General features: G+C 34.6%; 1 protein-coding gene across 2 annotated transcripts in view; it reads right to left on the reverse strand.

Annotated features, from left to right (window-relative positions):
* Nucleotides 1-3,602: 3,602 nt before the first annotated feature.
* Nucleotides 3,603-24,728, reverse strand: part of XRN1 (5'-3' exoribonuclease 1) — a 35,298-nt gene continuing 14,172 nt past the window's right edge. Inside the window, exons 17-44 of one of the 2 annotated variants that reach the window (XM_030456023.1) lie at nt 24,308-24,428; nt 24,123-24,221; nt 23,321-23,424; nt 22,689-22,820; nt 21,836-21,998; nt 21,251-21,364; nt 20,684-20,782; nt 20,430-20,545; nt 19,918-20,064; nt 19,465-19,554; nt 18,276-18,411; nt 17,709-17,765; nt 16,917-17,049; nt 15,779-15,848; nt 14,435-14,660; nt 13,571-13,672; nt 12,779-12,874; nt 12,423-12,537; nt 11,854-11,918; nt 11,387-11,497; nt 10,909-11,031; nt 10,450-10,606; nt 9,978-10,156; nt 9,648-9,761; nt 9,445-9,568; nt 8,326-8,477; nt 7,827-8,125; nt 3,603-3,682 (exon numbers count right to left, since the gene is read on the reverse strand). In XM_030456023.1, coding sequence (XP_030311883.1) covers nt 7,832-8,125; nt 8,326-8,477; nt 9,445-9,568; nt 9,648-9,761; nt 9,978-10,156; nt 10,450-10,606; nt 10,909-11,031; nt 11,387-11,497; nt 11,854-11,918; nt 12,423-12,537; nt 12,779-12,874; nt 13,571-13,672; nt 14,435-14,660; nt 15,779-15,848; nt 16,917-17,049; nt 17,709-17,765; nt 18,276-18,411; nt 19,465-19,554; nt 19,918-20,064; nt 20,430-20,545; nt 20,684-20,782; nt 21,251-21,364; nt 21,836-21,998; nt 22,689-22,820; nt 23,321-23,424; nt 24,123-24,221; nt 24,308-24,428 — 3,439 coding nt within the window. In that variant the 3' untranslated portion in view covers nt 3,603-3,682; nt 7,827-7,831. Of the gene's footprint in view, nt 3,683-5,099; nt 8,126-8,325; nt 8,478-9,444; nt 9,569-9,647; nt 9,762-9,977; nt 10,157-10,449; nt 10,607-10,908; nt 11,032-11,386; nt 11,498-11,853; nt 11,919-12,422; nt 12,538-12,778; nt 12,875-13,570; nt 13,673-14,434; nt 14,661-15,778; nt 15,849-16,916; nt 17,050-17,708; nt 17,766-18,275; nt 18,412-19,464; nt 19,555-19,917; nt 20,065-20,429; nt 20,546-20,683; nt 20,783-21,250; nt 21,365-21,835; nt 21,999-22,688; nt 22,821-23,320; nt 23,425-24,122; nt 24,222-24,307; nt 24,429-24,728 lie in introns of those variants that run through there. The other variant, XM_030456022.1, reaches the window with a different exon arrangement.

Here is a 24,728-nt window from a genome sequence, read left to right on the forward strand (position 1 = left end):
ATTTTAAACCCAGAATACTAAGGGCAATGAAAGCCACATAAGGAGTGGCTCCCCACCTCAGCTGGTCAGTTGCAGAGGTCACTGGGACAAAGGTTTGGATCGCAGGGAACAGAAGGCATGTGAGAGAGAAGGCCAAGGAACGGCCTTTACCTCTCCTCCCTAAGGAGCAACTCATTAAAATACCCTCTTCTGACTTTTTTGTTCTCTTTGACTACGGCTTGACAAGTTATAATCTTCTAGCATACAGCTAACTATGCCTATGTCAGAGAAAGTTACTAAATACTTTTTATTTGATTAAGACTATTTTTCTTCAAACTCTCTTAATTGTTAGTTTCAGTAAGTAATTATTTCGAACTCTTGAAGAAAGCTCCCTAAATAAGATTCAACACACGTAACTGGTATAAAAGGCTAAGACCTCTTCAGACATTCAAAAAAAAAGAAACCTTAAGCAAAATTGGGACAATGCATATAGGCATCCTTCATGCTTTTACAGTATCAATACAAGCGATGCCCGCCCCACTGCATGATGAAGCAAAACTTCAAAAAGAAAATGGAGTTGCACATTTGCTTTTTTCTTTTACAAACTCTTAAAGTAACAAATACATACCCATGACTCACTGTATCATATGGAAGTGACCAATTCCTTCTTGCAAATCCTAAACTCTGTTTATAAGAACTTAAATGCACCCTGAAAAAGAACACCATATATATATATATATATATGCTGGAAAAAGGTAACACGAACAAATTTACATAGTTGCAGTCCATATTTAATCTCACTTACATAGCATTTTAAAATATTGCTCAATTTATGAGTCTTGTGAAATACAGGTCTTACACTGTTGTTAAGTCTGCGATGCGATAACAACAATGCAATAAAGGAGGCAACAGGTTTTCAGACACACATAGCTTGTCCATACATGACTTACCTGGTGTTACCTTATGCTAATTTCTCACAAGTAATACCATTCCCACACTGTCACTTTTCATCTATCTAAAACTTCTGTCACCCTCAGAGAAAAGTCCTACTGCCAACATGGGTAAAAGGCCTAAGTTCATTTTAGCATAGTCAAGAAACATTGGTTTTGTAGTGAAGATGCACGGTCACCCTCTTCTTACACTATACTGCACTGCAATGGTAGTACCAAGCCTGGGTAACCTCTACTGCCACACCCTCGTCTTCCTGTGTGAGTGAGAGTGTGCAAGGACCACGTCCCGTGTTTAGAAGGGAGAGAATTCACACCTGGGGTCACACACCAGTTTCTGCAGCAACCATATCCCAAACTTCTGCATCTTGTCTGCTAAAATCCTCAGTTTCTTTGCTCTCTCGAGAGCATGACCGGACTTATCTTTTAGTGGAATATCAAACCAAAGGATTGGAGGCACTCCAGGGACCTGTCCAATGCTGTACCAAATTAAAGGGTTTAAGTAAAACCAAACAAATGCCAGAATATCAGGGAAAAGAACCTCCATCACTGGCAATAACGGCGAAACCCCTGCTGTGAGTCATTCATAGCAAATATTCGTAAGCAATGTCACCATACTCAGCATGTTTCAGTCAGCAACACATACACTTTAGAGGATGCCAAGCAAGAGGGGTTTGCCCCAGATAGCCAGGCAGGCCTCAGGAGATGGGAGTGCTATAGATCCAGCAGACCCAACTGCTACAAAGAAAATACAATCTTAACATTTTCTTAGACCAGACTATTAATTTACATTTCAAAATTATTAATTTAATTATCTTTGGAACAGTTAGCTTTTTTCTTTTAAATAAAAGTATTCTCAGGTGCATTACTGTTGTGTGACAGACCTCTTATTTATCAGTTTACCCATTTCCTTACCTTTGCCATTTTAACAAGTTTTAACATTATGAAAGCTCTTATCATAGGGTCCTTTGAATTGAATAGGGTCCGTTTGCACTCAAGTAAGAACGAGCCCACTACTTCCTATTGCTCCATCAGTCAAGTGCATCATTCATTAAGCCTTGCCTGGAAACTTAACAAAATGAAAGCAATGACCTTTAGGCAAATTTTGCTGCAATGATTATTACCATTTTGACCAGTTCATGTCCACTTGCCAGAACTTAACACTCTCACTTCAGTCAACAGACAGGGCCACATGCAGTAACAGCTAACCTAGCATTGTAGCTTCGTGTGTGCGGTGAGACTCAGGCAGTGATGGGATGTTTCTTAAGCAGTTCATTCTTGCTAAATCATCCCAGCCCCAAAGTGCAAACTCTTGTACCAACACAGCTGTTCCTGTGGCTCCACAAAAATCTATCAGGCTGAAAAATAACACTGGGGAAAGAGTTCAATTCAGATTAATTCCTTGATTTGGTTCACAATATGTCAAGATACAAACAGTTTGGCAGGATCCAGTAGGAGTAAGCAGTGAGACTGGTTAAGCCAGCATTTTCACAAGAGAATTGCACATCAAAACTGTCCCCACGTATGTGAGGCTCTGTATTGTGCCTGAGGCACACACAGACCCTCCTTTCTGCCAGCTCTGTGAAAGAGGTAACCTTTGCCAGAAAATGAGGCAAACTTCAGGAAAAATAAGTTGTAAGACAACATTAAGTTTAAACAACATTAACATTTGGAGATATGCAATGTCTATATAAAAGATAATGTGCATGAGCCCCTGAATGCCTTTTAAGGAGTAACAGTGTGGACTACAAATGATAGAACTATGAATAGCTTTGGCATAGTAACAGTCTTGAGACCCATCTCTGTACCTATCTATGTGTGTGCAATTGTCATCTGACCCTGGAAAATCCAGGGCTGAACAGCTCTTTAAAACAACATTTATTTCAAAGTCTGGAAATTTACAGGAAAAAAAATATCTAAAAATAGTGAGAGGAAAAAGGACATGAGTGAAGTTCTAAGAAGAAGATACAGATATATCAGAGGTTAAATGGATGAAAAAACACTTATGAACTATTGTTCCACTTAAAAGAAAACAAAAACAAAAAAATCGAAAAAATAAAGCAAGGAGGAAGAAAAGGAAAAAATTAATACACAAAGTGTTTAAATTCATCTCAACATAGGCTCAGTAAACTTTGGCTCCATCAGCCTGCTCTCCCTTTGCCCTGCTGAGTTAAGTTTCAATGACTGACGAAGCATTTCAGGTGTTTCAGATATGTAAGTACTAGAAGAAACATCAGCAGCTAACAGTAAATGTCAGGTTCTATCCCAAATTAGTGCTAAATCTAAACTATGCCTAGGTTACTCTGAAATAGATCACTTACCTGAACTTGAATCACAGTTACTGCCTTATCCTGTACTCTCATCATGCTAAAAGTTCCCAACTTTGAATTTTACTACTATTGTTACGACACAGAAATTACATTTTGGCTTTTGATTGCCAGACTTTGTCTTTCTTGCCATTACACAAAATACAGGACTAAGGGCCATTATGAACTTTTGTAAAGAGTAAATGTCCCATCAAAAATTGTCAGCAATAAAGAACTGTTGTTAGAACCACAGATTTTTCTGTTAATGAACAGCTACTTACCTCATGATATCCAATTCCTCAAAATATATTATCAGTTACAGTCTCAGTATTCATAGGTCCTCATGCACACGAATTTGGATTCTTTTGGCCAAGACTGTGTATTCAGACTGCCCTTATGCCCTTGGTGTCACTGTGTCCCCTTTCCAGAGACAGAAAGAGAAGAACATAACTGTCTCTCAGTAGTAAGGAAGGCCAATTACGGAATACATATGGAGATCACATCTCAAAAAGAACTTGAAAATCCCTTCCTGTAAGCAACCATTCCTTCTTTCAAATTCCTCACTCTCAGGGGTCATCTATATAGTAGCTCAGATGAACTAAACTGAATTGAACAAAAGTAACTTAATTTTTGAATGGAAGTGTCCATACCTGATTTATTACACATAAATTGATATATTTAAGGTAAACCTTAACTATGTTAAAAATTTTCTTTATGGCTACATATCAAGATGGGAAAAGTAACAAGACAGAACCTGCTGTGCTGGGTAACTGCAGTACTTCAAAGTCCATTGACTAATAATTTGAAGACATCTTAAGAAATGCAAGATGGTATCTTCATGTTGAGTAATATGATGTGAATGCACATCCCACCAGGACTGTTCTCTGCAGAACAGTGTTAAGCAAAGTTGCAGCAGCTGGCCATGCTAAGAATGCACTCCATTCTGTATGCTATTTGCTTTAAACAAGCTAATTCACACAATAATCTACAAGAAGGCAAGTAACATCTCTCTACAGGAAAAGCTGGAACTGCAGCTGACAAAAGACGGATCCTAAAAAATTCTATAACTCACAGAAAGGTACTAAGAATTAACCAGCATGACTACAGTGTTCATTATGCTTTAAAAGGCAACAGCAAGAAGAATTTGAACATAACCTGAGAGACAACTGGTCAAAGAGAACAAAACTCAGCACATCACCCACTCTCTCTAAAATAAGGGTAAAATTTAATAACAGGAATTTGTCAATTTTAGTTTTAAAAATACGCCATTATTGGAGATGAGGAAATCCAATTATGAAATGTAACTTGACATTTGTATAAAAGAAGTTCAGACACATGACACTGCTTTTAGTGCCGCTTGCCGTTATGCCTCATTCAGAAGCCTTCTTATAAATGAGGTATTCTAGAAAAAAAATATCAGCACAATGTAGAGAAAAAAGTTGCCAAACATTTCCAGGTATCCATGGTTCCACATATTTTCCAGCCATTCACTGTTTCTGCACCCTGTTAAGAAGCACTAGGACTGAACTGGCTTGAAATTCATCTTACTGCATTTCTTATAGTTGTTTTGTTTTCTTTTCCCAAATCTAATTGGGTGACAGAGGACAAAAGAATTTTGCAAGATGGGCATCTAGATAAATGATTCTAATTGCAAAGTGACCAACAGCCTTTTTAACCAACCTTTAACCTGTAACTGAATTGTAGTTGAAAGCCATCAAGAAGCAGCTCAGAGGTGGGCAGCTGCTGCTTGTAAGAATGACAGAAATTGGGCTCTGAGATTTAAATTATATCTTAAAATTAGGGTTTGGAGGATGCAGAAGTTCCCACATAGCATTTGGAAATAACACAGTGAAAATAAGCAATGTTTCTTATTTCAATATTTAATCCAAGCAGACACAGACACAATTTATAAAATTATTCTATTGCATTAAGGTTTTATATAGCATTTATGAATGTTTTTCCTTCAGTGTATCATATATTCATATTTTAAAATATCTTTGCACAGTCCTTTGTGCAACTACATGCTAAAAATATGCAAATGCACACTTAACACTAAACAGCACAAAAAATACATTCTGTATCCATTCATATGCAAATTTAAAACATTTCACTTGGCAGATAAACAATGAAAAATTATTTTTAAAAAATCAGAAACTACAAAAATGCACACATAAAAGTCTTCCCTTTTGTTTTTTTGGGGTTTTTTTAGTAAAATACTGCTCTGTATAAGATCTAATGAAAAACTCCAGTGCTTACAAAATACTTTTTATCTATGAAAAAAAATGGTTAAATTTATATCTGTATGTATGAAACATAATCATCTTGTTAAAATATAAAACTGAAATCACAGGGGACATGGCATAGATCAATGCAGATGTCACATCTACCAGGACATGTAAAACTGTAATTAATTGGGCACCAGGCAGTCAGTATCATGGAATATAAACTAAAAACCAAGCACTAATACAATATGCAGCAGCTACAGAATGAAGTGTTTATTCAGCTGTATATATAAAGTAGAGGACTACTACCTTAAGAGGGAGATGTAGTCTTAGTCTGAAGTAATTAGTTAATAATAAAAAATGCTGTATTTACTGGTGTTACAGAGTATACTGTCTCATAACTTCCTAAACATTGCCAGAAATATGTCAAATTTCTGTGACACAAGACTCAAATGTAGTCTAATCTCCATCACAGGAATTTCTAAAAAGAACTTTTCTTTGATGATGAGATAATTCATGTGCACTACAAGGAACTAACCTCTGTCTCAAAACTAAATTTCACATAGACACTTCTAAAATATTGGCATGTCAGCATTGTGTCAGTCTTGTGTTGCTAAAGACCATAAATTACCAAAATATACAACTTTCCCTTTATGGAATATGGCTTTAAACCCTCTTGAGACTAGATGGCTATAAAGAGAACAATAAAATCAATGTATTTTAAAAATGTAAACAAACAATTCTACAAGGTTTGTGATAATATGTAAAATAAAATAAAATTTCTTAATTTTGCTTTTACCTCTGTGATCCTTTTTTATAGGGCCTGCTGCTATTCTACAAATACTTTCGAGGCAACAACTGTCTTGGGGAAATCAATGTAAAAAAAATCCTCTAATATGGTACTACACCAAGAAATGGAGGCAGGTTGGGGAACTGTTCTATTTGGAGGCAACACAATGAATCACAAAAGTATGCTTTATTTCTAAAGCTTCCTGGGCCTTACAGGAACAATGTTGTTTCTGGAACAGATTAAAGAAGAAAAATTATATTCAATCAACGTCTGTAACAGCACTAACTGATGTTTCAAATTTTATCTTAGATTCTAGATTTCTTATTCATGTCAGTAAGAACAATACATATATTATAGTTTAAAAATGACTAAAAATAGTACTAGAACCTTTACACCTTCTTTTTTTCCTATGTAAATTAAGAATGACTGAGTTTATTCTTTTCTAGTTCTCCCCTCAAAGCCAGCTTTTTGTCTGAATATTCTTATGAAACCAATAGTGGCAGTTCCTGATAGTAAAATTGCTCCACAAAATTCCTATTAGAGAACTAAAAAAGTAATTATTCAAAATCACTAACAACAAAAAAATAACCTACCACAGAAAATGTTTCAGGAAGCAAACTGTTACAGGGAGAAATAGACAAAACATAATGGACAAACATAACTGAGCCATACCAGACAAATGGACATCTTCAATCTCTGGCCACTTGTACAATTTTGAATAAAAAAATAAATCAGGATTTCATTAGCATTTTAGGGGACTATGCAGGTCTGTAACAGATAACTACATTACCTTACCTTACTATAAGAAAACAATGACACTGATAATGCTGCTAAATTTAAAAAAATAAACACACTTTATGAAAGAGCTCTCTACTTTGCAAATATATTTTTTAATTCAATACATCCTATAAATTTATCTCCTGGAACAAATCCTGCATCAGCAACCACTTTTTGCCACTCTAATACTAGAGTGATATACAATATCATCTACATTTTCAAAGCTATAAAGTTGTTGCCCTCTGGTTATAAACTTAGCAGTCCATAGGTAAAGTGAATCTGGCAGTTCCACTGTAAGGTTTGAGTCATAGTGATTCAACTCAAAAGGATCCAAAGAGCCAATATAAAATCTGCATTTAAATAGGTTTTCCTTTCTGTCTTTTTATACTATTTAAAAATACGCTAGAATACAAGATGTCATATTAAGCAATGTTAGATGCCCAACTTATTACAGTTCCATATCCCTCCCCAAAAGCACAGCAATTCTGAATTAAGGTAGCCACTGTTATTGCTGCTTACCCAGTATAGTCTGTAAGCCACTGTTCAGAAACCTAGGCACAATGAATGGCATGGTAACCTTAACTCAGCATTTCCTGGCTTTTGCTCATTTAAGTAAAAGGAATTAAGTTTTAACATGATTTTCATAGTTTTCCTAACAACCAGGAAATAATAGCAAATAAAACGTAGATCATTCTACACTATACTATACTTAAAATGGCTGGTCTTTTTCATAGAGCTTTCTGATTTTTTAAATGATAGAACGTAACAATGGGGGAAGAGTTAAAGATAAAACACACCTAGCTACCATCTTTATTCTGAAGATTTTGGTGCGCCAAAATTAACAGCCAGCTTTCTTGGCTTTCTTGGCTTACTGGAAGTGTTTGGTGTTGATTTGTTATGAGGAACAGTTGGAGTAGCCACATTGTCTTGAAATGAAACAGTGGATTGAGCAGCTTGAGGAGATTTTAAAGGAGCTGAAGAACTGTCTTGCTGAATGTGGTCAGAAGACACTGGCTGTTCATTCTTTAGTGGTGCAGCTTGAGGGGAACTCTGAAACTCCTTGAACTCAAAGTTTTTCTTGCTAGCAGCCCTTTTTTTAGTTACCTTTAAATTAAATAAATATTATTTAACAGAATGCACTCAAAAACCTGCAAATATTTCACTTCCAAGAACACATACATACAATTTATTACAACAATTTTCAAACACTAAATAGAGCTTCACAGTGGGGTTGCTGTTGCATTCATCATGTAGGCACACCTTTTTACAAAAACAGAATATTAAAACAAATCTGCCAATCTTACCTGTAGAGGTATAAACTGGTTGTGAGAACCAACTGGTATAGTTCCTGCAAGAGACACATTTCCTGGATAGGAGCCAGGATAATAATGTTTAGGCACTGGATTTCCCCAGGATACTGGACCAAACATGTGAGATGACGGAGGCATTACATTAGCTGTGAAAATAAGTAACTTTTAGCTCTCTTTCCTCAAAAAGAGGTTATCACCTCCCCACAACCCCACAGCCTCAAAGGTACCCCAACTACATTTGTCTGCATGTAGTTTTGCTTTCCAGTCAAACCTCATATTTTTCGTATTGACTTGAAAATAGGCAAGTACTTATTACTAAAAATATGAAACAATTTTGCTTTACAAAACTACACTTGGATGACATCACAGTTAAGGACAATGCATTTCAGAGCTCACATAACTTACAACATACTCAGATGAGTGAAATGTATTAGTAAAAGGATGCAAGTTCAGGGGAATCTTTTGAAACAAGTCAGCAACACAGAAACCCCAGTGAAAAGCAGTAGCTGTATGGGTTACTAGGATGCTATAGTGGTGCTGACTATGACTATCTGTGAATGTGAGCTTTAGTAGAATTCAAAATAGACAGGAACCTGAAACACCACCAGGATTTTTAGTGATTTTGGGGGGTTACTTAGCATGCTAATGTCTGACACTGTACAACAGGACTGTGATGTAGCACTTCATCAGTGAAAGTTACTTATAAACAAATAAACTAATGCATGTATAAGCATTAACTACACAGGGGGAAAAAAATCCACATAAAAAATAAAGGAAGGTTTTTCTTACAAATTCTAGACTATCAGTTTTAAGTAATTATTGTTGTTTTGAAGGGAAGAAACTGCCAAAAACCCAACTAAGTCTGAATAAACAAATGCATTCTTGAGTAAAAGAAATAAGTGGGAAAGCTGTGATTCTTTCAATTGAATTAATTTGTATGCATATGGAAGAGAAGAGGCTCATGAACTGCTTTCAAAGCAGTTCAGACAAACAACTACATAGACAAAAAACAACAATGGGGCTTTTCTGAAGGTATTAGTTTTCATACAAAGAACTAGTACTATTATAGTGTAATCGTACAATATTTGAAATGGGTACTAGTGAAATACTTACCAGGGGGCTGTGCAAATACTGGAGGAATAGATCCAGGTGGTACAGGAACTCCCAGTGGTTGATAATTTGGAAACATTGGTGGAGGCAAAGGTGGAGGCAAAGGGAAGTTTACTCCTATAGAACTCTATGAAGAAAGAAATAGAGGATTGCTAACAGACACAATACAAAAGAGAAAAATTTTAAAAGACTCTTCAAATTCTCACCAAATGCTGTAAAGCAAGAAGTGCAGCTTTCTCCTTTGCTTCAGCTTCAGAATGACACTGAGGTCCATGAATCAACAAACCATTCGATAATTTTATATGACAAACTGTCATAGTCTACAAAAATGAGATAAGATTCATGTGGTAAGATTTCTGAGGGAACCTGTATTGCTGGCAAACAGAGATACAGAGGATTTGCTTGATTTGAAAAAAGGCAACAAAAGGTGTTAAGGTTAATTTTTTACAAGGGTTTCAAGTGCTCATTGCAAATATTTAATATAGGAAAATTGAAACAAAGTTGAGAACTTGAACTTCTACAGAAAAGCTTTTTACCTGTGGTGTTCTTAAGATAGAGAAATCTGGTTGCGACATTCCAACAAGAGAACAAACATGAGACAGTTCAGAAACTGTAGACAGTGCAGGCTGTGGACAACCAAAAGGGTGACCTTCAATTTCCAGTGCTGATGAGTTCTGAGGGGCTCCACTGGTATGAACTTTGTTTATATAAGCAGCTGACAACAGGAAACAGACAAACAAACCTGTATCACAAACATGTCCTGCACTGAAAGGATAGCAACTGGTATTAACAGAAAAAAAAAGTGTATTTGATTTTTTTTCTGACATATCCATATCTGATTAATAAAACACAGGAGATTAAAGAGATTTTAAGATCTAAAGAAGTAGCACTTAAAAAGATGAACGTTTTATTACTGTATTTTGAAGATCATTACGATACTGTCACCTATATTCTAAAATGTCACTACACAGTGAAGCTCTGAACTTATGAACTGATCTCAAAGCATACCCATTTTCTTTGCTTGTCTGTTTTGCAGGGCAGATCCATGGCAATCTTGGCTTCTAGGGGGAGCAGGAACATCATTAACTTGTGATTTGACTTCATTCCTTGTCTCCTGGTCAGAACCATCTATCTTCAAAATCTCTTTGAGCATTTGTGTTCCTTTCTTTAAAAATAAAAGAAAACATTCAGAGGCATAACAGTATTCAGATACCTTTACCTTACTAACTGCGATTATCATAATTGCTAAAAAAATCTGCCTGTTTTTCTAACAGTAACATTTTATCAACGCACAGATAACACTATCTTAGCATAAACAAATGTGGTTTTCTTTGAGAACAGCTAAACAATTCATCAATATGTTTAAAAAGGCAGTATGAGGTTGCATGGAAATTCTTTAAATAGAAGCACTAATGATAAGATAGCAGATGCTAAATTGCAATTTAATGATTTCTGCAGTATACAGACCATAGCAAATGATTGTGGTGACTGACGTTCTTCATTTGTAGCTCTCTGCTCTTTGGAATAAGTCTGCACTTCATTTTCTTTGGAAATTTTCAAAGAAGCTAGAAAACTTTCAAGTTCATTGTCCTTAAAATAAATTTAAAAAACAGTAAAATTAAAATCAGATGCAAGAGGAAAGGTTTATTAGTTTGAAATTTATTTTATGCTCATCTTTTTTCTCTTAGCTTGGGTAGATCACAGCCATGTCTGCTCAGAGTGTGAACAGATACCCCAATGCTACATCAAGTTTTGTATGCTAAAAAGATGCAAGTGTTGACCAATAAGGAATTATTAAAAGAATTATAAAGGTTATACATGTTTTTCCTTTGTCTGTTATAAACTTGAATTTGAACACAGGTGGCCAGGAATAATTGGAACAACATGGATTGGGAAATAAAGTTAGTCAACAAGCACACAAGTAAATCTACTACCTAGGTCTTACCTTTCCACCTGCACAAGGACCATTAACAGCAGCCTTCTGAATGACAGGGATGTTGGAACTTTCGTTCCTCTTCAGAAGTTTGACATTGTACTTATTCACATCTGCAAAATTCTGAAATAAAGAATGGCATTCATAATTGAGTAGTCATACTCCCTACTTCATAACACAATCATTAGAAATTCATCTGCCAATAGCTTTCACACAGCTTACTGAAAACCTGGCATTTATGTTTTGCCATTATAACATAGCTTTTAGAGTCTAAGAAGAATATGAAAATGCTTTGCTACACCCCTTCTCTCATTTTCACATTTTTATAAAATATCTAGAGAAAAGAAAAATCTCAAATATTAGTTACCTACTAAAAGAATCAACTAAGAAACTGGCTAAAGAAAAATCTGTAAAATGATAAATCAGATCAGAGTTAATGAAAAGAAAATAATTTATTTACTTGGTACAAAAGAAATTACCTGTTTGTTTGGTATTCTATTATGTGAATGATTTTCACCTCTTGTAACTCTGGAATCTTCTTTAACTACAAAAGAATGCATTCTTCTGAAATGCTCTTAAAATCATAGCAATGATCAAGACTCAAAAAAATCAGTAACTTCACACAAGTACACAGAGATGCATTAATATGAATGATTGCATCAAATGTTTAATTCATACTTAGCAGGTCATTCAGTGTATGCTCTTCTTGTAGGATAAAGTACATACAATATATATAATTTTATATTCTACAAATATGATAGCAAACTTTAAAATCAAGTGTATTGTTTTGTTTGTTTGTGGGGGTATTTTATATCAGATTGGTGGAAGGTCAAAATTAATGCAGAATAGCTTGATTAAAAGGGTAAGGAGCAAGTGTTGGAAAAACCAAATATGCACACCTTGGACTTTTTTTGAGAATAGGAAGTGTAACAAAGTGTTTATATGACCATTTTTAGTCAGTAACTACAAAAAACCTCAAAAGGCATCCAATGAAGATTTAGATAAAGCATGCGGTCTCCTAAGCAAAGTTTCCAATTATAATACTTACATTTTTTGTAAGACTCCTGTTTTCTTTGCTGACCTTTAAAGCTGCTGTCATTGAATCCTGGCTTATAGAACTGATTGCCAGTTCCCAGTGTGATATCCTGAGGTAGAAATGCACCCTAGGATTTCAAACATCAAACTTAAACAAGAAAACTTACATAGTAGCCTTGTACAATTACCTCTTTCCAGAGCTATTATCCTGTGTAGCAATAGTTTCATGCAGAGGATTTATTTGTAACATTAACTAGAAAGTTTTCTGATGAAACGAACTAATATATAAAATTAAGTATCTTCATATTTGTAACACAGGGATCTGTTTAAAGTTTATATACTGGATCTATTTAAATGTTTTATACTAACCTTCTCATGCATGTTTTGCTGAATGTGGTGAGGCTTCCCAGAACTCTGCAATGACTGCCATATGCTACAGAATTCATCATCTTGCTTACTTTGTGCCTGACAAAATTAGAAATAAGATCCCCAAGAAGCACAACAGCTATGAACTCAAATTTTGAACAGGTCATCATAGAATACAGAGAATACAAAGACATTCTTCAAGCCATAAAGCCCAAGTTTAAGAGTGCCCAGATGAAAGAAATTTTCATACTGACACTAGTAGAACTTGCAGGTACTTAATGTATGAAATAGGCTGCTGCAGTGGATTGTACTTACATTAAAATTTCTCCTAAAAATGACTATTAAGCTGACATGAACTTGCTATGTTTTGCAGTTGTTTTTGCTTTGTTATTAACTGAATTTATAAACATAGGAAAGATGACTGAGTATAATAAACATAGATAGTAGCCAGAAATGTTTTCAAAAACATGCTCTCATACTGGTAATATTCTTAAATATTATTCTTAATGCCTTAGTTTTTAAGCTTTATCAATCAGGCTCAATCGCTTCATAACACTACAGGTATGTTACCACAGAACTGTACCCCAGCTATGTAAAAAAAGATTTTGAAAATAAAGAATCTAAACAAGGGTAAATACAGGATGTTACACTCATTCAAGAATGGGGACAAGTTCTACTATGTATCCAGACTAAACCATCTGATGAATCGTAAGAAAAGGACATAAACTCCAAATAGGGGGCCAAAATAAATACTGATACACTGGAATCCAATACTAAATGAATCAGAACACTCACTTTATTTTTCTGATTGCCACTCAGATATGATCCTTTCTGGACTGAGTTCGAGTTGCCCTGATTTTCAGCCTTGAGACTGTAATGCTGTCTTCCATTCAGTTGCTAAATCATTAAGAGAAAAACCACAGAAGTGTTTTATTGCCTTAAATTCTCTTTCAAAAATATTTTTTATTGTATAGACTTGGAAATCATGAGAAAATTCTCAAACACAACTACAGCAACACGAAATTGCCCACTAACCTGATTTTCTTTAAACAAGTCACTCATTAAAAAAACCTCAATTAAACCAACAAGAACATCAACTCACCTGCAATTTTTCTCCTTTATTGTATTTTAAAACAAAGTTAATTATAACTAAGAAGTAAAATTGACAATGAAATCATGTCTCGCATGTCTTCTCTTTCTGAGGATGGACAAACTTAGCCTACAGTAAGCATTACTTAGAACAGAGATTTAAGGAAAGAATTTCATCTCAGCCCAAACAAAGTGTTTGTTGACACCAAATATGGTATCATAGAATCATAGAATCATAGAATTAGCCAGGTTGGAAGGGACCTCAGAGATCATCTAGTCCAACCCTTGACCCACCGGAGCAGTTGCTAGACCATGTGGCACTCAGTGCCATGGTGGTACCACTGCTGTGGCCTTTGTGCCTTGAAAATATAACTGGAGCTACCTAAAGCATAACAACTGCCAATAACAAACTTTTGGTCCCTTTCAATCTCATTTCAAGATAAGGATTTCCCTGCTTCTAATATACTGACAAAAAATAAATTTTGCTTACGCTGATGACGATAAACATCCATGGTCACAGTTTAGCTTCTAGGTTAAAAAAAATTTATAAAAATGGAAGAAAAGTCTTACTTGCGTAGGAACAAAAAGAGAGCGAGGCGAATGGTTGAGGCCACCCAAATGCACTTTTTGTGAGCATGCAGATGATGGATCAGATGTGTATGAACTGTAGTTATTCACAGCTGGCTGAGGTTTAACTATGGCTGTCAGTTTTTGGTTTCCCATTTCGGACCGACTACCATGAGACAGGTTAATTAAGGCACTTGATGGCAGACGATATCCTCTAGCAGGTGAGCACCTTAAGAAAAGCAAATTACACAGTTGTGTCATCTATTTCAGTTGCTGACATTCCAATATATCTGATTTAACAACACCCTTGTCTCTATGCCAAAAGGTAATAATTGAAGTTTGAACAGCTGAGGCTGAAAACTTAATCCAATTTTGAAAACTTGTGCCATTACACACATTGTTAATCCCTCTGTGCTCCCCTCTATCTGTCAAAACCAGAAAGCACCAGTAACTACTACTGGTCTGAGTTTATACTGCACCTTGCAGTGCTTATCTCAAATAAATCTGAAGATGAGTTAATTGTTATAGCATACTATAGTAAATAGTTCTGTAAAAAAATGTGAATCAGGAAAAAATATTCTTTTCTTATTCTGAGATGGAAACTAAAGTAAGTAGCAGAATTATAAACTGAAGCTTAGCAGCATTTAGTCAGTTTTATATATGTTTTTATGATTCTGAATACTAAAAGACTATCTGTGTTACAGCAGATGCTCTTTCAAGGGATAGCACTGCATTATGCTTGCTGACTGAGCAAACAGGTAAGATTCTCTCTAATTTTGGTTGTAAAATATTTAGCTAAGAATAACAATAAAAGAGGCCTGCTAAATAAGCACACTTAGAAGTTCACCTGCTTACTTCAATACAGAATATTTATCACACTTTTTAAAACAAAAGCATTCATCACATTTCCACCTCCTCAAGAACAGGTTAGGTTTTTAATGGTGGAAAGAAAAATGTTTAATTTAGTGCCTGAATATTAATTACTGACAGGTCAGAGTTTCTGCCTCAGAGAACTGATGATTACCATTTTTTTTCATCTATACATTTAGACATCTGGATAATCTGGTTTACACACATTTGTTTTAGAAAGACATTTCGAACTACTACTTTATTCTGCTTGTTCATATTTGCTGTCTACAAATCTGAAGCTTCTAAAGACTAAAAAAGCCTAAAGAGCATTTCTAAAACATAGTATGCATCACAGAAATTATTCCTACTTGAACAGAAAAAAGGAATACAAAAAACCCCAAACAACTGACCTACATCTCTGAGAAACAAAATTTTAAAAATAGGCATTAAAAATAACCAAACCAAACAACCATTTTAAAACTATATGGCTGCACAAACCTTATAGTTAGGCCTCCAAGGAATTCTTCATCAAACAAGACTTCGAAGAGCACATCTGTTTCTCTGCTGGCTATAAAAAACAAAGTATAATATTATCCTATATATATGCAACAGTAGACGTTCTCATCTAAATTATGCAAACATCTATATTAGTTATGCAGTAAGTAATGGAAAGACCATAAATTAACCAGCAACACAAAAATCCTTTTTCATTCATGTAATTTCATTTTAACTTATTTTCATTAACAGCAAATGCAGTAATGCTTCTCAAAATCATATGTGGCTGTCTTTTATATATATTTTCAAAGAAAATTTATTGACCTGCATTAATAGGACTGCAACTTATATTGCAATATATCACAGTTGTCAAACTCCCAGAAACAAGATGCAAGCCATCTTCACATGCTGGAAGATGACAGATTTAACATTACTGTCTTGGATAACTATTGACTAACTCCTTTAAATTTATATTAATGTATAATCATTGTGAAGAAAAGAGGACCTCTTTGAAAAGCTGCACTCAAGCCTAGTCTGTTCAAGATTCTGTTGTATGTGAACTGAAAGAGAAGGCAACTACTTAAAGGTCAGGTAAGAAAGGAATTTCTATTACTAGATCTCCAACTGTTACACCCAGCGTGATTCAGTAAACACTCCTGTTTATCTAAAATATATTTATGGATAACCTTGTCAAAGAAGGTATAAATCCATGTCACTTAGCAGATATGGAGCATCACATATTAAAAAATTCCAATGAAAATCATATTTGATAAGATTTCATGTTCAATGCAAGTATGAAGGCTAATACTTGTATTTATCTGCATTTCTCTTAACTTTGCACATATCTTCCCATAACTTCATTTTGTTCCTTTTTTTGCAGCCCCTCTTATGTCTTATTAATCTACCTTCTTCATATTAAGAATGAAGAAATGCTTTCTTGTTAGAAGTAGAGCTTTGTAAAACAAAAAATTTAAGACAAAATACTAGGTTTCATTTAAAAGAATGTCATTAGTGGCTTCAAGTTGTATATGCTTCACAGGTGCCTTCACAACCATGCAAAACACTTTTCTGATGCCTACTATCACATCCACAGCTGAGCTGTTATAGAGTTATTAAGCTACAATTATGAAGAAAATGTTACCTCCTTTAATTCCTATAATGGTACCTCGAAGACCAACTGGAACAGAGAAGTTCTCTCTCACATTGACAACACGGTCAAACAGCCTGTACTCTGCATCTCGATCTGGAACAACCCCATTCTGTTGTTCTAATGGCTGACAATAACCAGAAGATGTGTTAATAGTCACAAAAACCAGAGACTGAAATAAAAATGCATTTATAATAACAGCTGAAACACAATACAAAGCAAAATTTCTGTAAAACAAATAAAAATATTTAAGATCATATCTTCTCTCCCAAGGCAGAAACTTTTTTCAGAAACTCTTTTTTGTTTTTCAACTCTAAATCACTTCTTTCCTTGAGAAAACAGCAGTGCTGCTTGTGATCCAAGGCAGACCACGGGGATTTATCTTATTCATACAAAATAAAACCAAGCATAACCTGCCTGTATCAGTAAGGCAGCTATCCCTGAGATACCAGGCAAGATGAGCAGTTGGATGTATGACAAGAACTGGACATAAAGCAAAACAGGGAAAGAAGACTAATGAGCAAGTACATTTTATTCTGCCTTCATTAGACAGCCAATGAGAAATGTGAAAGTGGGAAGGACAGAAGTCAGAAAAGAGTTTAAAGTCAGTATAACACACAACAACGGTTTATACTTCGTAGAAATTAATTTTAGAGGCAGAATACTGATCTCAAATTGATTTTCTACAATAAATCTTAAAACTTTCATTCCATCTACACTGTCATAAAATTCTACTCTGAAAGTTCTTAAGCTTAGGTAAAATAAATATCTTTTCACATCACTTACTCTGTACAGCAAATGGGGTTTCACAGTTACTCGCACCTTCTTGTTGCTCTTTCTCTGCTAAATAAGAAAGAAGAAAAAGGCATTACAAACAAAGAACCAATACTGGATTTCAAGTCCAACAAAACAACTGAAAATATAACGTAGAATTCTTTTGCTTTTTTTTAATTAAAGGTATACAGCTTTCACAAAATCTGTGGCCTTTAAAAAGCAAGCTCCTAATTTTCCTCAGACCAAAGAGAAATTGCAAGGGAAGAAAAGCTAGGATTGCACTTAGAAAAAACACTTCAGTAGTTCAAAATATATACTGACACCTACTCCTGTCTGAAATGACCAAAAGGCAGAGTTCAGAGTATGGCCTGGATTACCTCAGAAAAGAACAAGTGAATAAAAAAAAAAATTAATAATGAGCTCTCTTTAATTGCTGGGACAATTCATACTACATATTCAGAACTTATATAATGTTCTGTACTCTTTTTCTTTGGAATGACAAGTAACCTTCAGTCATTCTAATTCAAGAACTTGGAAAATATTAAGCAGATGCTTTTTGGCTGAAATCAAGCTACACACCTTGCATTTCTCTATTTCTTCTTCAATTTTCTCAACAATGGCTGCATCCAAAATTTGAAAGTCACAAGATGAGCGAGACAAAGCAGATACAGGATGTGCCTTTAACCAGGATATAATTTCTTGTACTTTCTCAGCTCTAAATAAAAAACAACATGAATTAAAATTAATTGCATGAACTAAGCATTTTACAAAGTTCCGATTTAATCAAACAAGTACTAAGATATAGGCACAATGCTTGTGTACACTCACAACAGAATCAAAATTTAAGAGTTCTGTATGAGAGAATAGGCACTAAAACCAAGACGTCTAACTGATATGTACAATACTGTTTCAAAACTAGAACTTGAATTTTTTTCTCGGGTAAAAAAAAAAAAATTAAAAATGTATTTATGTAAAAGTATTCAGCAAATATTTGCATCCAACAAATTAAACACATCCAGCTGTGATTAAAGGCTCTGTGACCAGCTGTTTCTCACAACACAGTAAGAAAGAACTTCAGGCATGCCTGTGGTAAAATGGAACAGAAACCTGAGATTCTAATAAGAGTTTCATAATATCACACCTCCCTGGCAGAAGTCCTGAGGAGTACTGCATCATGCAGCTTTATCAACTGAAGCCCATGAATAGGGCTTACTGAATAATATTAAAAAAATTTTTAGTGTTACTATACTGTATCTGGAACCAAAGCTGCTTCTTGCTTCCCATGAAACTGATGAAATGTATATTGAAAAAGAAGTAAAGTAAAAGAAGTATTTTAAATTCTGTACGTTATTTTTCATATGCAAAGTGATCTTAATTAAAATAATTATTTCTTATTTTCCAAAAATGATCCATTGGTGACTATAACACTACTTATTGAAGGTAAATTTAAACAAAAGAATTACAAAGTAGACACTGAAAAACAGATTTCTCATTTATAGAACTTGAGATAAGAAAGAGTCTGACAGGGACTTGGACTCCACAAGTGGAAATTACAACATCACGACAATTTTTTCAGTCATCACCGAATAATCATGATGCTGAAGTGATCACAAGGTTTCATTTACATTGCAGCCACTATATAATCAACAGCATTTTCACAACGTTGTCAGCCTTTCTTCTACTTATATATTCTAGGAGTAAAATAAAATAAAAAAAAAAAAACAAAAAAAGAGAGAGAGAGAGAGAAAGAGAGAGAGAGATGGCTTACCCGTTCTCATCCTCTCCAGGCCAAATGTCATCTTCATAGAAGATATCTTCTTGGCTGTTCTTGGCTATGTAATTAAATAGTTCAGGGACTCTAAAAATGAACAAATGGAAGACAAATCTAATATCAGCATAGAACAAAAATCATCTCATCAGAAGAAACTTTGACAGGCTTCAAAACTTCTGGAGCGCAGGGGGATTATTTTTCTCCTAGCTTACTTTTCATTTGTCAGGGATAAGGTACTGACAAAATTATCCCAAAATATGCTTCTCCTTGGAAGCAGAGAATACTGAAAAAACCCAACCAAACCAAAACCCCAAAAAACAACCAAGAAAACCACCAAGCAATCTCCAAAAGCAAACTTACAGTTCTTACAAGGACTGCGTCCAGGGGACAAAATCCAAAGACTGATAATACAAAGGTGGGTAATTTGTTTGAATTTCATGCAATACTCACCTTTCTAAATATTCCGCAAGTAGCTGTTCTACTGCAGAAGAATACATCCATTCATTTCCAACTTTCTTTGTATAGCCAGGAACTTCCTCATTTTTCTTATTGAACTTGAGGTTTAGCCCCACATTTGCTTTATGATCTCCATGAGGACTGCAAATTTGGAAGTTTATTACCATGTAATGATACATATGTACACACATTACAAAAACATACATAATCATAAATTCTGAGCCTGAAACCACAGAAAATTCATTGTACTGTTTGTTAGCCAATTTATGCCTTTCTGCAAAACTAAAGACAACAGAGCAAATCTCCAGTAAACAAAAGTTCACAATAGGAAATAAAAACGCTGCATATTAATTTAGTTTACAACAAATATACTTTGAAGAAAGCTTCACATCACATAATGGTTATACACTCAATAAAAACAGTACTTACAAGTTAAAGTAATTCTTTAAAAGTTCTATTAGAATTCAGACGCTTCTCTACAATTGAAATTAACGAAGAAAACTTACTTTTTCTTTGATCCTCTTCCAATAAAGATACTCCCTGTAAATCTGGAAACAAGATATCCACTGACACCAAGACGGCTGGCCAAAATATACGCAGGATTATATTTCACTGAATATTTCTATAAAAAAAGCAAATGAAAAATATCTGCAATTCCCAAAAGGTAAGGAGTCATACAGCAAGGGCAAATGAATAAGATGGAAGCATCCCTTAAACACACTCACTAGTAAGCTTTTAATTGAAAACCAGAAGCACTTACATGTTGGTTCTGTATTAAAGGATCAAGCTGGGGTTCACATGGAATATTGAAAACTACACGAATTCTCCCTTCTGTGATCACATCACGTGAATCTTGAACCTTGGAGAGAAACCCAATGCATTAAAAATGTTACTTTAAACCAGCAGGTTTTGGATATCAGACCTTATAGTCTATTTTATCAACAGTTTAGCTGCAGTAGGCACAGAGATGCTCTAAAATTCATCATCTTAACCTTTACACTGCTTCCTCACAGAGGCAAACAGCATTAAATCAAAGGAGTCCACGGCTGAAAGTGGTCCAAAATGGCAACTCTATGTAGTGCAAATTATCCCAAAGAATTAATAAAAATATTTCTGCATTCAAACTATGTTACCCTTTTCCTACCATGCAAGCAACAGTGATAGAAAAAGTAGAAGAACCCACTTCTCCTCTGACTAAACCATCAGGGAATCTTTGATTTAAAATTTTAGCTAGCAAACGACTGCTACTGCCACACAACATCTTAGATTATTTTAGCCTTGCAAAAAAGACATGTAAGGTAGGAAAAATTAAATTATTGGAACTAACTTCTCCCATGCAGCCGTAGCACGGCAATCCCAGCATAAAGGCTGTACTTCCAGGAGGAAACAAGTCATCCAGAGTTTTGATGTTTGAAAAACGAGAGTCAAAGGCTTTGATATCCTACATGAAAAAGACAAAATCGATGATGTTAAATATGATTCACTTCCAGTAGAATAATTAGAAAGTTGACATAGACACTTACTTTAGAGAATTATCTGAGTCTGAAATAATTATTGAAGGCAAAGAAGTTAATGCAGTATTACCAATGCTTGCTACAAAAGCAACTATGTTAAATCGTAGTAGCACCACTACTCCTTTAAAAGTATCATAATTAAAAAAGATTACAAAAATACATTTTTTCAGGAAGGTCCCTAAACTGTGCAATAGAATTTCAGCTTCTGTGACAAAATCATTAAATAAGCATTTTGCATTTTTCTTTATACAATAGATAAATTTTAGAGGCTTGTTTTATTCTTTTGTTTTAAAGGAGCATATACTTTGCTCTATGCACTGCCCCAGGAAGAAAGGAGATCTCCTGCCCCAATGGGTTAACGAGCTGGAAAAAAAAATATACTAGACTTATATTTTTACCTTGACAACAGTTTGGTAAACAAATGGAAGAACTTGTTTTGACCACTGCTTCTCCAAATAAACTTCTCCATTTTGGTTTAGTTGGTATCTGTTACCAGTGAGTAACTGAGCATATACAACAATTGATGTTTCATGAATAATTATTCCTTTTCTTCTTTGGTAACTGAATACAAAGCAGAACATTTAGTTTATTGCAATAAACAGAACTGGAATTAATTTCCTGAAATTAAATAATAATAATATTAGAAATAGGTTGCTTCCTTTTTTTTTCTTAAATACGCAGAATAAATGGCTTAACCAATTGCTAACCCATTGCTGCAAAGGCATTACTACACAGCTAAATGTGCTACCTTGAACACATTTTACTTTGCAAGGGGAAGAACCAGGGGCAATTAAGGCAGCAAACTCAAATGACAGATAACAAAACAACACACTACTGTAGCTCAGTTCTGTTCCCCTGGACACCCACATCTAGAAGAGCAGGAGTTGTATTCAAGTTTAACAATGCTAAGCTATTAAAGTTGTAACTTAATACAGAGTGACTGTTTTACATACAAATGAAAGTTACTAAAACCAGATAGAAAACTGAGTGGGAGAGTGAACACTGAAATTCATTCATTTGACACTTCCTTCTTAACAGCACTTAACTTCAAGTACCTAGGGACTAATTCCATATGTTCTGAAATTCCAACAAGCTCCTTTACGTTGTGCTTTTTTTAAAAAAAATTCCAGAGTCATTATCCTTTATCATCAAGCATGTGGCAACTCTTCTCTGCTACATATGTAATACAGCACCAAAACATACATAAGATATAAAATGCAAAGTTAGACTTTAATTTTCCAAGTTACTTACTGCTCTGAAATTCCTTGAACTTCTTTTACCCACAGGTTTTGCTCCTTATCTCCAACATACGACACTTTAGTTGGGGGCACTGCACTTCCCATGTAAAGCTTCTGTGTGCCATGTGGTTCTTCCAGATAAAATCTTTAGAATATTAAGACAGAAGTGAATGTAACCAAATAAGATTACTCTAGACACAACCAATTCTGAGCAAAACTTAGATATTCCTTTTTAACAACATGAAGAACTTAGAAGAGCATTGTTTTCTCTGTCCCTTCCACTACAGGCCACACAGCTTATTTGTCCTAAAAATACCAATGTGTATGCTGAAAGAAATATAGAAATGTTCTCTTTGACATCATTCTGTGTGGAATTCAGTGCATTCACTTTTCCCTCAAAGTTAAGAATGAGATCTCTGAAACTTCCACAACTACTTCTACATCAATACACAAGGACTAGACTTCTAGAGATAACCAAGCCTCAGAACAATGTTAAACAAACATCCTTCCACCACACAGCATTTTGATATATCTCGACTTATTTGCTGCTACAATAAACCCAGAACTTCTATCCAACCTAAGTAACTTACTTTGAATTAAACAAGAAAGATTACTTTAAACAACTATCTACAAAAAGTCTCTTACTTGGTTTCTCCATCTGACACAGCAACAGCTCTGGCTTCTTCAAGGTGTGGCCAGTTAACAAAAATCCGTTTTCCAAGGACCAGACTGGCAACATCTTCTACCATCTGAAAAAACAAAACTACCACCAACAAAACAACAAAACAAAAAACCCCAAACAAACCCAGAACAAACAACCCAGAAGTTACTATATGCTACTTGTTTAACAGAGTAAAATATGTTCCAATTGTTTGAGCAATAAAATGTATTTTAGCTGCTCAAGAACAACTTTTCTTGCAGAATAAACATAATCTATAATCAGACCTGGAGAACTGTATTTTATTTTTAGGATAAAGTATTGCATTCTAAATAGCACTCTTTCCATTTGTTAGTTCTAAGGCCTGGGTTGATCTGAATTGGAGTTCTTACTCTAGCAATTAATTCAATGGCCTTGAGCCATATTTCACCTTCCTTCTTACTAATCAAATTTTAACATCTTACACATAAAGCTCATTTTAAAAACCAAGCACTACTAGTTAAATAAAGTTTTTAAAAATCTGAAGATACTATTTTAAATTAACTACTCAATATATTTAACTATTCGTTTTTAAGAAATGTTTGGGTTCTTAAATTTTTAAAAAACTTTCTGCATCACTCTAAAAATGTTTTTTCTCCTATAATATACTATAATATAAATATACTCCTTTAATATAAATAAGTACCTTTTCAAATCTGACTAATTAACAAATTCAGTCTTTTGAAAATTTTGTCTGGTTTTTTGTTGTTGTTACTGCTGGGTTTTTTGTGTTAGGAGCTGAATCTTTACCTGCTCTTTTGAGTTCTCATCAGCTATGATTTCCAACATCATGTTCTCTCCATGGCTGCTTTGCTGAAACACTTGTACACCACTTTTTCTAAGATAGAACTGGGTAAAATGACATAAAATTTACTATAACTCTTACAGTTACCTATTAATACAACTGAAAGTATCAGAATAAACAAATCTTTTACCTTATGTTTAATGTGCTTTAAAGTAGGAAATCCACAAAAGTATAAAGCACTCTTGTTGATTTTAGTTATCTTATTGTGGGTTACTTCTACATGCCAAGCATCCAAAGGTATTGTTTTGTACCTAAAAAAACCACATTGCACAACATTTGCTCATGTAGATTGACCTTTTGCTCTAGAAAATCTTGATTACTTATTCAAACACCCATTATTTGACTACCCTTTGACTTTCCTGTAAAGTGACAGTTAATTTCAGCCACTTGGAACCTATACAATGGACTGTAAAACCCATGCTACTGTGGCAAAGAGACTACTCATCAAGAAGATGACAAAACTTCAAGGCACAGTAAGTCCAAAACTATTTTAACTGTCATTATCAAATTCCAAACTAGCAGCTTGTTCCATATAATTATCACTGATCTGC

This window comes from Calypte anna, chromosome 9 (assembly GCF_003957555.1).
Source record: "Calypte anna isolate BGI_N300 chromosome 9, bCalAnn1_v1.p, whole genome shotgun sequence".
Taxonomy (NCBI): Eukaryota; Metazoa; Chordata; class Aves; order Apodiformes; family Trochilidae; genus Calypte; species Calypte anna.